The sequence below is a fragment of the Mizuhopecten yessoensis genome, unplaced genomic scaffold (assembly GCF_002113885.1).
Source record: "Mizuhopecten yessoensis strain PY_sf001 unplaced genomic scaffold, ASM211388v2 scaffold6719, whole genome shotgun sequence".
NCBI lineage: Eukaryota > Metazoa > Mollusca > Bivalvia > Pectinida > Pectinidae > Mizuhopecten > Mizuhopecten yessoensis.
Window position 1 is genome coordinate 1749410 of NW_018406690.1, and position 16717 is coordinate 1766126.

A 16717-nucleotide genomic window follows, 5' to 3' on the forward strand; every position below is an offset into this window, starting at 1 on the left:
CTTTCACACTGATAACGTACTCTTCCTCGTTGCTATCTGTATATGACACGGCGAAACAGAACTTCCTTGTGATAGAGAACGGGAGACTAAACATACAATGACAACTTTAACAGTTACGTTGTAGATGAAGATGGATACAGCTAAACTAGTGGTGTTTGGACACTTCATATCTGTGTTGATTTTCAGTTTTGGATTAGAATTGGTTGTTTCATCAAGTAAGTATGTATGCCACTTACATGTTGTATCGTTTAGAAGGACTTAACACAAATACAATCCTGTTATCTATTATTTTGATCGATTTGTTTCATCAAATCGTTGCTTGATTCACATTTATAGCATATTACACGTGACAAATCACGAAGGAATTCATTATTTTAGGGTGATATTTTGACCTGTTATATTGTTATAATAAAATGTTGAGTAGCTGTATAAACCGTTAAAGTTACTAAATGTTAGCATGATGAATCAATTAAACAGTGTTGACAAATACAAATCAAATTGCTGTATATTTCTCTTAGGATGTTAGAGAGAATCATACTCGACTTAATTCTATATAATTTAATATTACCGTGAAAGGCTGTTTCAATTTGTGCTGATGAAAAATACTCACCTGAATCTCTTCACAGATTTTTGAATCAATCAATCATGTATTATCTTTGATTTAAAGGAGACGTAGCACTACATAAGGACGCTACCCAGAGTTCAACACTCAGCTCCTATTTTGCCGGAAGAGCAGTGGATGGAATCCCTGGGAGAGATGGAGGCGGTGGACACTGTTCTCACACAAGGACAGGACACAATCAGGCCTGGTGGAAGGTCGACTTAGGAGATGTGTACAGGATACAGACAATCAACATCACCTATAGACGCGACTGTGAGTTGTCATACTGTTGATATATTTCTGCTATTTTCATTCATTTTGAACATTTTACGATAGGTCCTGGTCGACAGAATTGTCGTAATCCGCAGTGAAACTAAATCATCCTATCATTACAGCTATTATGAGTGAAATATGTTTAATAAATAATGTACATATCGATATAACGTAGCTGCGTTTAAATCATCATAACTAATGGGCATACACATTAATTATGATGCATCAATACAATGTTGCATCCTATTTGGTAATTGTCTGTTCAAGAATGAAACGATCTTCATCGGAAAAAACACCTTGTCTAAATATTTAATCAGAACTTGAACGAAAGTGGTTGACTGCGCTTGTGTAAAGTAATACGAATATAAAAAAAGCCTGCCGTTGTGAATACGTGATTTGAAAACAACTTGAAGTCGTCTATATATTTAATAGAATCAATCAACATGTGCGCGTATATATTGGTTTAATATATAACAACGAAGAGAAATATTTTGGGAAAAACTGCGACAGGCGCTCCGGACCCAGTTAATTATTTTTCATTGCTTTTTAATCCCGCTTTGTTTATTCCATCATACATGTACAATGTTATACAACCATATATTGATTATATCAGTATGACAACCAGGAAATGTACGAGTGTACTTCTGTTCCTTAAAACCAACGTGACATATATTAATTAAACCAGGATGTTGTCTTGCGCGTGCAAACAATTGTCACATTAAGCCTCGTGTTCATCTTTGTCATAGCTAATGGCACAGTTACTGGATTTGAACCAGTAATCACGTAGTGCCAGTTTAACGAGAATGTTAGTGGAAACCATTCGATATACACATGAATTCTAGTACCCTCATTCCACATAGCTAAATAGCCCATGAAATGACACACACATAATATATATTGATATATATATATATATACTGATTAATTGACATGAAGAGGTAAGCCAATCACATATAGATAACAAATTTCTGACAAAGGATAAACATATAAACACACTCATGTTCTCATTAATTGTCCATTTACATTTTGAATGAATGTCATATACAAATTAGCATCTTCATGGAAAGCAAATACATGTAGAATAAAACGGTTTGAGAAAGTGTGAGGCCTTTTTTTTGTGGAAATACAGTTATTTAAACTGATATAACTGATTGTTCTTGTGCAAAAAACATAACTGATATTCAAGGAAAAAACCAGTTCGTACGCTTTTGACAATCATTGATTCAGTTGCCAGTTTTTTAAGTAACCCGTACCACCGTACCACTGCCAAAAACTGTAATCATGCTTTTTGAAACAGTTTTGTCCATAATTATATAGTACATTATTTAAAAAACAACTTTAATGAGGACAAACCGTAGCGGATCGTGACCAGGATTCGAACCCTTGACATCAGGTTTTTAAACCGTCGCTTTAACTGACTGCAATACCCTATAAAAGGAAGTGCCCTGGTCGAGCTTTGTAGCGTGCCAATATGTGAAAACAACCCAATATGTGAAAACAGGAAAAACTATATTGAATTCATAAATTACTGTGTTTAAACTACTTATTATTCAAACTAACTCTAATGTGAACCATCTCAACTAATAAGATTCACTTATTAGCAAATTTTTTTTTTTCACTTTTCACAAACTGGTTGCACATGATAGGACAAATCCAAAAGTATAATAAGGGTAGGTTACTGTATAAAGGGAAAAATGAGTGCAGTGAGACATTGATCTTTAAAACAAATATCTGTCAAACATTTCAGAAAAGATGCATTTCCAATAAGAATATATCATCTGCGATCCTAAATTTAAGAATTAACATATGTCATTTAGGTCTGTCGTCAAAGTCTCATCGTAACCTTTATATAAACTGCTTTGATTTCATCAGTATAAGAGATACCCGTATACCTAAGGCATTAAACCACTAGCGATATTGGATATTCTATTGTTTCCGATGTAACGATGCTGTTCGTTTGTTAAATACCATGAATTATTGGAGGATAGACCATACGCTAACGTGATTTATTTTTGAACAGACCAACGCTCTTCCATTAACCTCAATCACAAATTCGCCGGTTAACAAAAGTGTCTCGGGACTGGTATTATTTGACAAATAAGGCCGGGTACCGGCATTTAATTTTACTTTGTAATTGATGATTACCTAGCAGACAAACACGGAAAACTGTTTTACTCCTAGATCTACCGAAATAATTTTAAGCTAATGATTCGAATGTTCCGCTGAATTTACGGGAAAGGTGATATGAAACAGTGTTTCGTAAATCTGCCAAATGGTGATTTCATGTGTTGACGAGCGATGTCGATAGATTCGTGTATTTGATTGATTGAAATAAACATCTGAAATAAAACATGACGTCAGTATGTATTGTTTATCGTCTGCAGACTGAAAGGCGACTGAAAATAAAAATAAAAAATGCTTTCCAATTATAACCAGATTAAAAAGACACACTATGACAACTGGCAAGTGGGTTAGAAATGATAAAAATGCACAGCTTTTTGTGAAACAAAGACTTATAGGCATCATGCGACAAATGTTAGCACGTTCAAAAGAACCGCTTATTTTTAAAGGTAAAATCTAGATCTCCTTTCTTATCAAAGATGTATCGAAAATGTTGGAAAAAATAATCAAGTGGCCTTCGTTTATTGTTCACTCTTTGGTAAGAACATCAATAAAACATCGGGTTGGAAACTCATTTATTCGCCTTTTCATTCAGTCTGAATTATTTAGGCATTGAGTCACACAATAGCATACAAGATGTCATTTAAACAAATAACATGGCATAATACGTCACGAAAAAAATCTTTATGTAATCTAAGTTCAATAAGATTATGACATATTGCCAAGGACGGTGTATTGAAGTCCAATGACTTGTTATAAGGATAAACTAGTGTCAATGTTTTCATTATATGAAACCAAATTTTAATTAATGTTTTTAATCTTATGGAACGAAGTTTTGTTAGTGACGTGTTAAACTATAAACAAATGAAAACTTATCCTGGAACGTTCGTTATTAAGGAAGTCTGTTTTTGTTGAACTACATCTAATGTTTGTTTTCTGATGGATTTTATATATTAAATCTAACAGATACTTACAGATTTTCGGGTTATTACCTATACGTCACAAACGATACACACATGACACAACCCAATGGTGGTATTGATGAACACCTCGGACGACTTTGTTACCATGATCACGGCCGTGGATACCCGTCATTCAACCAATCACGGACCTGTCCTGTCACCGGGAGATACGTCCTCATTTACAATAAACGACCAGCAGATTATGTACCACCAGATCACGATAGGTACTACTCGACGACCGATGCTTTAATAGAGCTGTGTGAAGTCAATGTACTCGGTAAATATCATCATACAATATAAATTTCTAGTACTCGTAACACTGGGCCGTTTGACTGGTATCTTCTCATTTTCTTAGCAGCTAATAGTCAAGCAACTATATTAATTAGTTGGGACCTCTTATTAAGGTGGATATTTAACATTCGATATTAAGCAGATACAGTACAATTCACACACACCCTGAGCGGAAATATATTATATACAGTATGTGATAGCTATACATATAGTTATAGATTTTTCTTTTTTATCTTATATTCAGGTTATTTCTTTTTAATAAAAAAGGTTAAGCTTTATAACGAACTTCCAATTGCGACTAGGAATGACGTTATGAGAAACTGAAGTTTTGTTGCAACTTTAACTTTAATCTGAATGTTAACACGTCTGTGAAAAGTAAATCTTTTTGTTGTTTTACTAAATACTGATGCATGCCTAGTACTCCATATATTCATTTAATTTATCGATTTCAGTTATAATATAATGTATAACATTTCAATCACATATGCATTCCTTTTATGACACTCGACCACAGCCATCTCTCCGTCATTTTTACGGCAGTGTTCAACACATTCAATTATTTTAAACGCGTCAATGAAACGGTCAAAGATGCTTAATGCGCCCGATAACTGTCACTCTATCAAATATACATTTTGAACACGGTGAAATTAATATATCAATAAAATTCAATGGCTTACCGAAGAAAATGAAAGTAATGGTATTATTGAAGTTTTAAAGATTTACTGAAAAACATCCTGCAGAAAAATGATATCTTTATTCCAGTCAAAATCATAACCATTATAGCTATTTTGATGATGAATACTAGCTGTTTTTGACAAAAAGCATAGCACATATATCCTTTGTCTCTTAGGATAGTCCTATACTGAACATTCTTTAAACAAGTCAAGGTTTTGCTTTTGACTTATTACAGATAAAATGTATACCAATGACCACGGGGCTTTATCAAGTTTCTGAGAATATGTTAAACGTCGCCAATCGATTGAAAACTTTAAGTAATCATTTTGTCAACCTTAATTAAGGTATGATCTCCCGTTGAATTTAGATATTTCCCTGGTGGAATCGAATCTTCCTTCTGCACCCATTTATCATACATTTTACAAAGTAAATAATATATTCTTATTCATGTACAATAAAGGTAACTTGTACCATTTCGTAGTTGAATGTAATTAATGTTGATTGTTATCACTCTGAAACCATCAATCGTGTGTGAGATTTTTACGAAAGGAGAGTCATTCTGAGGTACAAATTAGAAGATAACTATTATATGTACGCCTCTGTGTTTATGAAAAACATGTTTCTTTGGATATGTATACATGTATAATAATAATCACGGTCGTTTTTCATCAAATAAGCTGCATCTTCAGTATTTTAGATATTTTGCAGAACATTTCAAGTGGTCACATTAAATTAGGCAAAAGTCATTTTAGCGTTTACACGTGCATACATTGTGAGTATTGTATTGTTTAATGGAAAATTCTATTTCCATATTCCATTTTTCTAGCTAGAAACGGCTACCTTATGGATGAAAAATAACCATTAAGCCTTTTAACGACAGAAGTTGGAAAAAAACTGTATTCCTGCGTTACACTCACTCTGGAAATGTCGAAGTTGGGCGGCATCACGATCGGGATGTCGTTTTACGCCTTATAATTATGCATCAAATATATCGTATACTAGGTAGCTAAATCCTGATAACATGAAAATCTCTGCCTTTTCGATTTTGCAGGTAAATATATATTGAGTACAGTAAAACATGTTAAAAACAAATGCTTGTAAATCGATGGAAAATTCATGTTTTGAATTGATGCATACAAATTGGAAAGGTCTTATATTGACCATCGACATTGTGCTTATTTATAGGTGTATTTACTTTAAGGTCTGGTAATTAAATACACTAAAATGCCAACAATACTAACTTAAAATAAATTAAAACAATTGTTCAAAGATGTTTTTGTTTTTAAACCAATGTAATGATAATTAAGTCAAACGTATCAGCATAATCATACAAGAGCTTCATATCAAACAAAAAAATATAATATCCCTAATGGACTCAGGAGATGACGTCTGTCAAGAAAACCATATATTTCATATAGCACATAACAGTAGAAGGAGAAGGTGCTATTGGATGTGTGCTTTTACTTCCACATGTGCTTTTTTTTTTTTTTTAATAATAATATTTGTACTTCAACAAAAGTATGTATATACGTCCAGAATACTAGTAATTGTTTCTAGATCATTTCATTATAATAAAATATTTCTACAAGCTTACGATATTTTGTTTTTAACAACGGGAACGACTTTTAAACCAAGAGAAAATAATTGCACTCTGAAAAAGAAAAGTTGTTTTAATGGAAAAAAACAAGGTTGTCAAATGTTTAATCGTTCTGAAATTAACACATTTCTTGAAGGTCCTAATGGTCCCATTATGAAAAAATAAATTGAACGACAGATACAGTGTTTATGCAAATAGTAGCACTTATAGAGAATTGTAATTCAAGAGTTGAGGAATAGTATATTCAGCATTAATTAGTACATTTATTAAAGACATAAATAAATAAGAAAGGTTATTACATGTAACTCGTTTGTGATAATTGTTATCATATCAGGAACCCTTCTACATACATTCGGTAACAATACTTAGTAGAAAACCCCCCCATTTATATAAGCCCCCTGTGGACCTCATAGGGCAAGCATTCATGGGGAAAACTGTTTGATTTTGGTCCCCCATTTTACCCCTCATATCTCGGAATCGTCTCCAAGCTGACCTTTATTTCATTGTATATCTATACAAAAAAATCACTTCTCAGTGAAACAAAATACCCAAACTGGCACTCATCCCTTGTCACAGTTCTGAATCGATAGTTTACCTTTTTTCTGCTCAGCATATAATGAACAAAATCATTTTCACAAGTTCGACATATAATATATAGGTTGTGGTATTAATGCAAAAAAATGGTACCAGACAATATGATAATTTTGAAAAGGTCAAAGTCTTTTGTATTGTTCAATATATTAACATTTAAACATTGACCAAACAATTTGAAGTCATAATAATGTATTTTTATTCATCGAAAAAAAAGAAAACTCGTTAAACTTTTTCTGTCATATTATTGAATGGTCTTGATGATTTTTGAAAAAAGGGTTTGTTTTTGACTTTCTGATTTTCCCATTGAATGTGTAATTGTGGAAAACCTGGACAAGTTGTGCCAGGATGAAAAACTGCGATAATAACGGGCGCACAACTGTGACGTTGACAGTATATGTTTACACTAAACAGTATGCTTTCTCAAATCATTTAGTCTTTTCCATATAAAGTGCTCACCTGCCATCTGCTTACAATATTTGTTTTCGACGAGCATAGCGTGTATATCTTATAAGACTATATGAACATACTTTAGTCCAAAGCTAGGGAGTGTTGGTACTAAAAGGAAGATCCACAGGAGTTTTTGTTTCATTTTCTACTGTTCTACATTAATGTATGATAATTTAAAAACTCGATGCCAACTTTGTAATCATCTTATTACAAATGCTCAAGTTTATTTAATACTACTTGATGAACTTTAATTATTAGGAAGATGCGAGTGTCCTATAGTAATAAGTTTGTCCGTACGTCTGTCTGTCTATCTATCTATCCATCCGTCAACAGATTTTGATCCTGTCTGATAACTTTAGTATTTATCGACCGATTTACATGAAACTTGGTCAAGATGTTCAGTTCACAAAAATACACGCTGAGGCAAAAAGTCAATGTCAAAAGTCAAGGTCATAAGGTTCAAAGGTTCAGGTCAAATTTTGCATCTTGTCACTGATGAACATTTTTATTATGACATGGTGAAGCAAAGTTGATCAGAATTAAACTAGGAGTCAACTGACCAAAGGTCAAGGTCATCGGGTCAGTGGAAATGTTACTGGGTCAAAGTTGAAGGTCAAATTTTGTAGCTTTTCCCTGATGAACATTTTGTTATGACATTATGAAGCAAAGTTGGTCGGAGTTCAAGAAACAGTCAACAGACCAAAGTTCAAGGTCACTGGGTCAAAGGTCAAAGTCAAATAGTATCTTTTCACTGGTGAACATTTCGTTATAACGCTTTGAAGCAATGTTGGTCGGAATTAAACAAGGAGTCGTTACGGGGTCCAAAGGTTCAAGGTCAAGGGCAAGTTTTGTATTTTTCACTGATGAACATTTTGTTATGGTATAATGAAGCAAAGTTGGTCGGAATTAAAGAATAAGTCAACTGACCAAAGATTAGGGTCACTGGTTTAAAGGTCAAGGTAATTAGAATCCAAAGGTCAAAGACAAAGTGGATCTCTGACTTAAACCCTGGCTCTTGATGGAGGAGGTATTTTAGGTGAAATGAAACAAATCAAGGCTAACAAATGAGTATTGCGCCGGTATTTACATTTTTGTAAGTCAAGCAAATATGAAGGTGGAAGGAAAAAAGTAAATGATTAGTAAATGTTTTGGCACAGTGTCTAATTTACGCTAGATTTGTGCATATCAATATGGAACAATAACAGCAAAACTTGCAATCGGAAATGCTCAATAATAAATCTTTCTAATTGCCACTGATATAACGTCATAAGTCAAAAAGATAAGTTTATGTAACAGACAAAGCAAGCATAATGAGTGTCACATCAAATTTTAAGGGGTACAAATCGTCTGCCTCATCTGCAAAAAATCTAGCATTTTGCCCTGTTCGTATCATTTGAAAATATAAACATTCCTTACCTGACATGTTGCTTTTTTGTGCTGTTTGTAAAATCGTACAATCTCCAATTTCGCAGGTTGTTCTCATACAAACTTTGGACCAAACTGCAGTAACACCTGTCACTGTATGTCAGGTGGCTGTGACCCTGACACAGGTGTGTGTCACATCCCCGGATGTCAGCATGGATGGACTGGAGACAGCTGTTCAACACATGGTATACATTAGATACACCATGTTGTAAAGAAGCAGATATGTGTATTCCTTTATATATATAAATATATATTTCAAACGCATTATAAACAATTTTGTCATTTCATTCATATTTTCCATCGACATAATACCATAACCAATGATTTATGATTCGGGCGATTAGTAAACCTTCCCAAGAGCAAGGTAAAACCTCCTTTTTTAAGAAGATTATCAATCTCATTTTGACAGATTTCTTAAAAGCATATTGTGGCAACACACTAGGAAATTCAACATCATTGAGGTTGTCTGAAAATTCAAGTTTAACCCCTTTGATGCGAAAAAACTGCCAACGAAAACTCTGTTAAAATAGATAAAATCCAAGCAATATTATGTCCTCAAAGCGAGAACCAGCTTGAAGTTTGTTACTTTTTTAATATTGAGCTAGTTTGATATTCAAATCAAACAAACATAATATCAGTCGTATGCCGCTTACACATATATTACATCGGCATCGTCTAAGGTATTCACATGCAAAAGGATATAAACGATACCCCAGGCTAAATTAAATTTACGTCTAAAATCATAATTATTTTGAACGGGACTTAGTACATTGTTAAAGGTGATTTTTACATGGTTAAGCAGGTTTATAACTTTCAAACTAGCAGCCGATAACAAATGTGACAGTCAACTACATTTAAAAAACAGAATGCCCATCTGGATACTTCGGTCCAGACTGTTCAACTGAGTGTCACTGTAAGACTGGAGGCTGTTACATAGTAAACGGATCTTGTAACACCAGAGGATGTCAGGACGGTTGGAGAGGGAATACATGCAACCAAGGTTAGTAAGGAAAATTTGAAAGGTTTAGATCTTGCTGTCGATCAGTTTGTTTTTTATGTCCTACAGAACTTATATGTTGTCGAACAACTTTCATGATTCATCCTCATTATCAATTAGACCTTACTAATATATATTACTTATCCGATGCAGTTTGACAGATGTTATGTTCAGTGCTGGTTTCCAATCTCAAATACGACGGAAATACTTATACTTAGCAAACATCTATATTCATATAAAATCAAGACTGTTGATGTATGCAAAAATCCCACTGACCATTACATAATTTGTCAAAACTCTTACACCAATCGTTATTAAACTTTCTACACATATTGTCCATCACATATAAATGTGCAGATATAAGATACCCACTTCGGTGTTGCTTTCATAATATTGATGTGTATTCTTTTTTATAATAGAATGTAGTATAATTTAAGCTCACGTAGAACTGGTCTGTATTTGGTGATTATTTTATCAAATTTATATTTTGAACAAATAAATCGAAAGAGAGATTGTAATGCATTTAAAGCGACAAATATGGTTATAATAGGGGGATAGATAATCCTTTATTTACTTTATGACAGAGTATCATTTGTTGCAAATGTCACTTATCATTTGTTAGCTATCATGTTGACATTTTTAGATGATTTTCTTTTACATATTCAGTATGTGTATTGTAAGAGAATAGTTTAAACCATGTTGGTACCTAAAAAACAACGACAGTAAAAGTTTCTCTCAAAAAATCTATGACTTTGCCATATACATTTGTATATGAACGTTTGTGTACTTGTTACCGATGCACTATCAGATGTCAGTCTTTGGCTGAAGTACATAAGGTCCAATGGTGACAGTGAATCACGGAAGCCTGTTCAAGGTGAAGTGTAAAATTCGATTTCGTTCTGGTCACTAAAAGGATATTTATTTGAGTATGACATTAGTTCAGCCCTCACCTTGACCTTCGACGTCACACCAATGACATTCTGTTATATTTTGAACGGGTATCGGGTCGTCATTTCATCTCATTTTTAAAAGCATAAATGTTTAAGATATATAATCGGTTGATATAAGAACAAAATGCAAATGATCGTTAACTAAACTTTGATAATGATTCTTAAGAGCTGTGTGCATGTTTTGAATCTTCCATCGTTTATATTCCACAATTTAGATAAAAATTCAAAGGAAAATAAAAATAAACATTCAAAAGCTAGTATAACTTCAACGCGATGCCACGAGGTGTTTAACAATACTCGTGGGATATTTATTTTTTACAGTAGTCATTTTACACGACCCTTATCTCAATGCTTCCTGAAGCTGGTTTGCATTCGTCTTTCCCATGCTATAATTATTTCTTCAAGGCAACCTTTTCAAATAATTTCAATGATACGAAACAACAAATATACATGATTTACAGGCAAACACCGTGAATCTTATCATAAAATGTTGCCTGTTAAGGACTACACTGTATGACTATGTCAGACTTATTAGTGATTCACCTTTTGGATATATTGTTGTAGCTAAGTAAATTAAAGCCTGTGAAGATGAAAAGCCCACATGTTCGAGTTGTAATTTGGGTATTTATTGAATATACAACCAGGGATATTTATTTAGGTTGGGTACACGGAAACTTTGACAATTTATTTGGAAGTCTGCAGTGCTGCATATGTAATCTGATATCATCTTCGATACTGTTGTAAGGAAAAATGAATATAACTTATCTAACAGCCATGACAAAAACCAATAAAATATGCTTATCTGTTTTTTACGAGAACCAAATTTATACTTCTCGAATCCTGGTAATTTGCTTCATGCAGAATGCGTCAACTCTACATTTGGACAAGACTGTAATCAGACCTGTCATTGTGCTAACTCTGGTTGTGATAGGATCAGTGGAACATGTACTATACCTGGATGTACGGAAGGTTGGACAGGAGGCACGTGTAGTCAAGGTAATAAGTGATGTGCTTGTTCAGTCGAAGGGATACCGTTTGATATTAACTTCGCTGTTAAAAGCGTTACCGATTTTCCAATATCAACATATTATTCCAAGTCTTTCCATTTGTTTCCCGTGTTTCCTTGGAATTAGTTGACCTTGGGATTCTTTGAATTTAAATAAATTTATATTCATTAAAATATTCTGAATTAATATTCAGCTATAGATGTGGTGCAAAAAGTCTTCGGGACAGGTAATTTAGACCAAATGATACATGTTTATATTTTAGCGCGGAGAACTTCATAACCTCATCGTTAATGATAACTTACTGGTTATGGAGTAGGACATTCTTTACCTGTTTTTATCTTTTCCTTGCTTTCGTTTTTATCTTACATATTTCCTATTTCTTAATGAAATAAATACTATATAATGGTATATTGGTTCTTTTTGAGGCATTGTTCGATCGATAAATGCAATAAACGCATGTTTTCCCACCACAGAGTGCTTGGCGTGCCGGTTCGGTAAGGACTGTTTACACGAATGTCACTGTAAGTTGGAGGGGTGTGATAAGGTAGACGGGACGTGTAACGTTACAGGGTGTGTGGACGGATGGAGAGGGAAGTCCTGCGATCATAGTATGTAATTTCTAAATATTTAAACAATCAAATTATTAAGTAATATCATCAATTGTTTATTTATCTAAATTTTTTGAAGAAAAAAATCCTAGTTTGGTTTCTAACAAATGATTATACTACTTGAATATAGTACATTGTAGCATAAATGATATTTTATTTGCATGTATGTTGTTAATGAGTTAATGAGCTAATATTGATTCATTGATATAACTTTCTCACAAAGCTTCCAGATTTGAAAGCATTGAAATGTGATGTTCATTGTCCGTTCAAACGCATTTAAAGAAACTTTCTTAAACTGCAACACCTTTTGGCTACTAAGGACCTTGATCAGCTTGTTATGATAAAAAAACCCACTAAAGCATAAAATATTGATGTGCAGATAATAGTTAGCGTTTGCAGACTGAGCAGAGCTTAGGGTGTCACAAGATAGTTGCAGTATATATATACTTTTATTTTTTTCAAACAAAGGAAACCACTTCGAATCCGCCTCTAGTTGCATTTATATTTGAAATTTCCATTTTTTTCTTTCATTTATTTTGATATTGATATTAACCGTGTAATCAAAATATGATTCACAGATATTAAGTTCTATCGTATTTTTTTATGTTGTAGTATTAATTAATGTTTCAAAACCTCATTTGACTCTATTAAGGGGAATTATATGTGATCATTTTAGCCTGTGACTTTACTCACTACGGCCCAAACTGTCTACATGAATGTCACTGTAATATAAGCGGTTGCTCAAATACTGATGGGATATGTCAAACACCCGGATGTGAGGATGGATGGACAGGACCGTCGTGCAGTGCCGGTACGATTATTTATTACATTTTTTCTAGTGAAATATTGAAAATGATTCAGTCTATGAAAGAAATTTTTTTCACTGATCACAGGTAATATCACAGGACTTTTTTTCAAATGATTAGATTTTCATAATCAATTGGCGTAAAAATATGAACCAAAAGCACCTACTATATTTAAAGAAGTAATGAAAGGAATTTAGAAACGTTGTCCATGTAAGGTCATCCTTTTGTTACGGAGTTCACAAACTGTCTGACCTATTTGAGCATATACTACACTACCTGATTTTATTATTGTATTTTACGGTAAAAAATATGCTTTAAATCTGAAACGAAATCCTTAAATAACGATGCTATAAATACTTTAACTTGGTGTATTGCATTTTTAAACCGTGTTATTGCCTCCATTATCACTAATACTAGAAAGTCAGACATACGTTTTAGCTTATCTTTGACTGTCTATGATTTAATTTTGTTAAAACTAATTTCACTCGATTGAAAATACAAAAAGATTAAAAATGTCGTTACAAATGGAATAATATTTCTGGTTTTCACATTCTTAGTTAATGGTACTTACAAGGGAAAATGGACAGCTTACTTCTTATATTGGTAATTTCTAATTTACCGATAATTGTTAATTACTCATTTTTACAGCACAAGAACAGATATCAAGTAAATCAGAGTGTCCACACATTGCTGAGGTAAGATTATGTAGAAAATTATGTCTGCGATATTTTAAATATTATTTTCGGTTTTTCGAAATATCTTTTTTATATATTTTTTTACAGAAAAAAGGGAACTTCTTCCTTAAAGTTGGTTTTATTTGTTTGTTGAAGGTGTCGACATCGGTAGAAGCAACATGTACTACCTGCTATGCTCTGTTTGGTACTTTATTTGCTATATCCATTATCTGTAACATCGGACTCATCATCCATTGTGTGAGGTAAGGTATACGTAAACCAAGACCGTTTATAAAGAAACAATCATGAATACGAAATAACACATACAAATTAAAATCACAAACTCTGTTGACCTTACATTAAAACATTCGAGATAAATCTTCTCAGGCTTGATAATTTATAGTAATTAAACATAATTCCAAGGAAGTGCTTGAAAATGAAATTATTCTGAAGTTCTAAATCTAGGATAATGCCTGTGATTGTTTTTTAATATTTCTAAAAACTTTTCTAAATTACCAATAAAACGACAATTACAATTCTAATCGACAGTTTGACAAAAAAGAAATGAATAACAAGAACAGCATGTGTTCGCCATTGTCTTTGTTCCCTCATTGTCTTTTGATATCTGGAATGTTTGTGAACACATATATTTGGACGCGAAACTGATGCAGGATAATTCTTTATGTTAAACTAACTTGTCGCTTTCTGTTACTAGGTACATTCGTACATGCACCAATTTAAATAAAGTATTATATTTATTTTTAGGATGCGTTTCCAAAACTCCAGGACACAAACACCACCTAAAGAACTACAAACCTATCGTAAGTACTTATTATTTACATGTAACAAGGCAGTGAGCATAATTTATTCGGACAGTAACATGATATTATGACTATAATACGGTTGCATAATTATAAAAAAAATATAAACAACATATACAATTATTAAAACAAGTTTTGTTTGAAGATTCTCTAATTGTGAAAAAAAATTGACGTTAAATCGACAAACTCTTATCTTGTTGCAGGCAACCATGAGGAAGACTATGATGGTATAGATTCATCGACAATCGACAAGACACGTAACATTTACGATACAATAGTCCAATAGCGCGGCAACAAAAAAGGAGATACAGAGAAACAATGCCAGTATACCATGAAATCATGTGGAATACGTTTATTCCAATCTTTTGAAATCATATCAACAACTGTAAAATTGATCACTGTTTAAATGTCACGAATATGCTGGACTGAATAAGTTGGTGTACATTTGTACAAGTGATAACCTTCCTTTTCTTTTACAACTTGTGTAAAAAAGATTCATGAAGTGACCGTTATATCAAATCCTGATATCGTCTTATAATTAGGTTGTGATAAATATGACTTTTAATGTTTTTGGTAAATTAATTTTATCTTAACTTAATCATTTTTAGTGTAAAAGCTAGATACTGAATAAATATTCTATCGTTCTTGTTTAAACCGAATATTGAAAAGAATGGTATCTAAAATGTATCGGATTTGTGAAAGTTTATTAACTTGGTAAATTAGGAAAATAATCAATTACTTTACAATCATTTGAAATGGTTACTCTATATTCGTTATCAGTACTCGTTTCCAAATAATCAAATTCATAGCAATTGCAATTTATTTACAAAGTACTTTTCACCAAGTATTTTTTGTACTTCAAACCTATATTCCATGATGTAAAAGTGTTTTGTTTTTTAAATATGTTTTATAGTATACATAAATGATAATAGATGTGTTGTTTAATTATGTCAAAAGATAAGTAAAGTTGTCATCAGAGCATATTATCATATCGAATGATTTGTGATATCGATCATTGAGGTACATTAAATAGGGAAAAGAAACTAAATTGAGATCTTTTTGAAAAAATATTATTTATTTTCTATTACTTTATACTGATAAGTAGAAACGTATTTTTTGTGCACTGCAATTAAATCCAAAGGTTTTCTGTTCAGATGCAAATTGAGCAATGGAAGAATGTGATTTTCAATATGGTGTATGTACATGTACGTACATTGAAGCATTGTCATGTAACTAAATGAAATGCGTTGTAAGCTAATTTTACTAACTGGCAGCAATAAACGGCATAACTTCGTTGAAAACCCCATTCAAAGTGACCTGCGTGACATCTTTGTTGTATGGCGAAAATATTGCACTACTTGACCAGCATTTCCATAACACGATGGTATCTTTATCAAAGAAATAAAACGAGATTTCAAATCGGTAATTCTATATATTTTCTCTTTTTGTTGTGAAACATAGAAAATACATTATATGGATTCTCAGTCATACATGTGAAATATTTAGTTGAGGTTTAAAGGTTTCACTATGAATACTATAGATATTTAACAAGTATGACAGAATACCAATTAGGTTGATATATCGATATATGCCGCCACACGAGCAAATCATATTTGATTTTCAATAACAATAACAGTATTATTTCTATCTATTACATATTTGAAGTAAGAAGACGACAATGTCACTGCAAATATTGGCAGGGGTGAGTTGCATAATCATTGGCGCAATATGTTAATGCCAATTTTGTTTTCGTTATGACAAAAAGGTTGTGCGCCATTATGAATTGGCTATTCAACGCATTTCTTATATTATCTGATATTGTTTTATCAATTATGTACATGAAGATATGTCAATAATTAATTGCCTGT

The 16717-nt window shown here is 32.6% G+C and overlaps 1 protein-coding gene across 1 annotated transcript; it reads left to right on the forward strand.

Annotated features, from left to right (window-relative positions):
* The first annotated feature begins 55 nt into the window (after nucleotides 1-55).
* LOC110452543 (multiple epidermal growth factor-like domains protein 10) lies at nucleotides 56-15213 on the forward strand. The gene is made up of 11 exons (XM_021501151.1): nucleotides 56-215; nucleotides 668-874; nucleotides 9034-9171; nucleotides 9852-9986; nucleotides 11795-11929; nucleotides 12414-12548; nucleotides 13225-13359; nucleotides 14003-14049; nucleotides 14185-14291; nucleotides 14794-14849; nucleotides 15053-15213. Exons 1-11 carry the CDS (start codon nucleotides 125-127, stop codon nucleotides 15133-15135), a joined length of 1269 nt encoding a protein of 422 aa, XP_021356826.1. The 5' UTR covers nucleotides 56-124; the 3' UTR covers nucleotides 15136-15213.
* Nucleotides 15214-16717: the final 1504 nt, after the last annotated feature.

Excerpts from the sequence above, each read along its gene's own strand:
- LOC110452543 (XM_021501151.1), top strand. The coding sequence starts at position 125 with ATGAAGATGGATACAGCTAAACTAGTGGTGTTTGGACACTTCATATCT. Across the intron at positions 9,172-9,851 it reads AGACAGCTGTTCAACACATG|AATGCCCATCTGGATACTTC; the intron begins GTATACATTAGA and ends TTTAAAAAACAG. Across the intron at positions 11,930-12,413 it reads AGGAGGCACGTGTAGTCAAG|AGTGCTTGGCGTGCCGGTTC; the intron begins GTAATAAGTGAT and ends TTCCCACCACAG.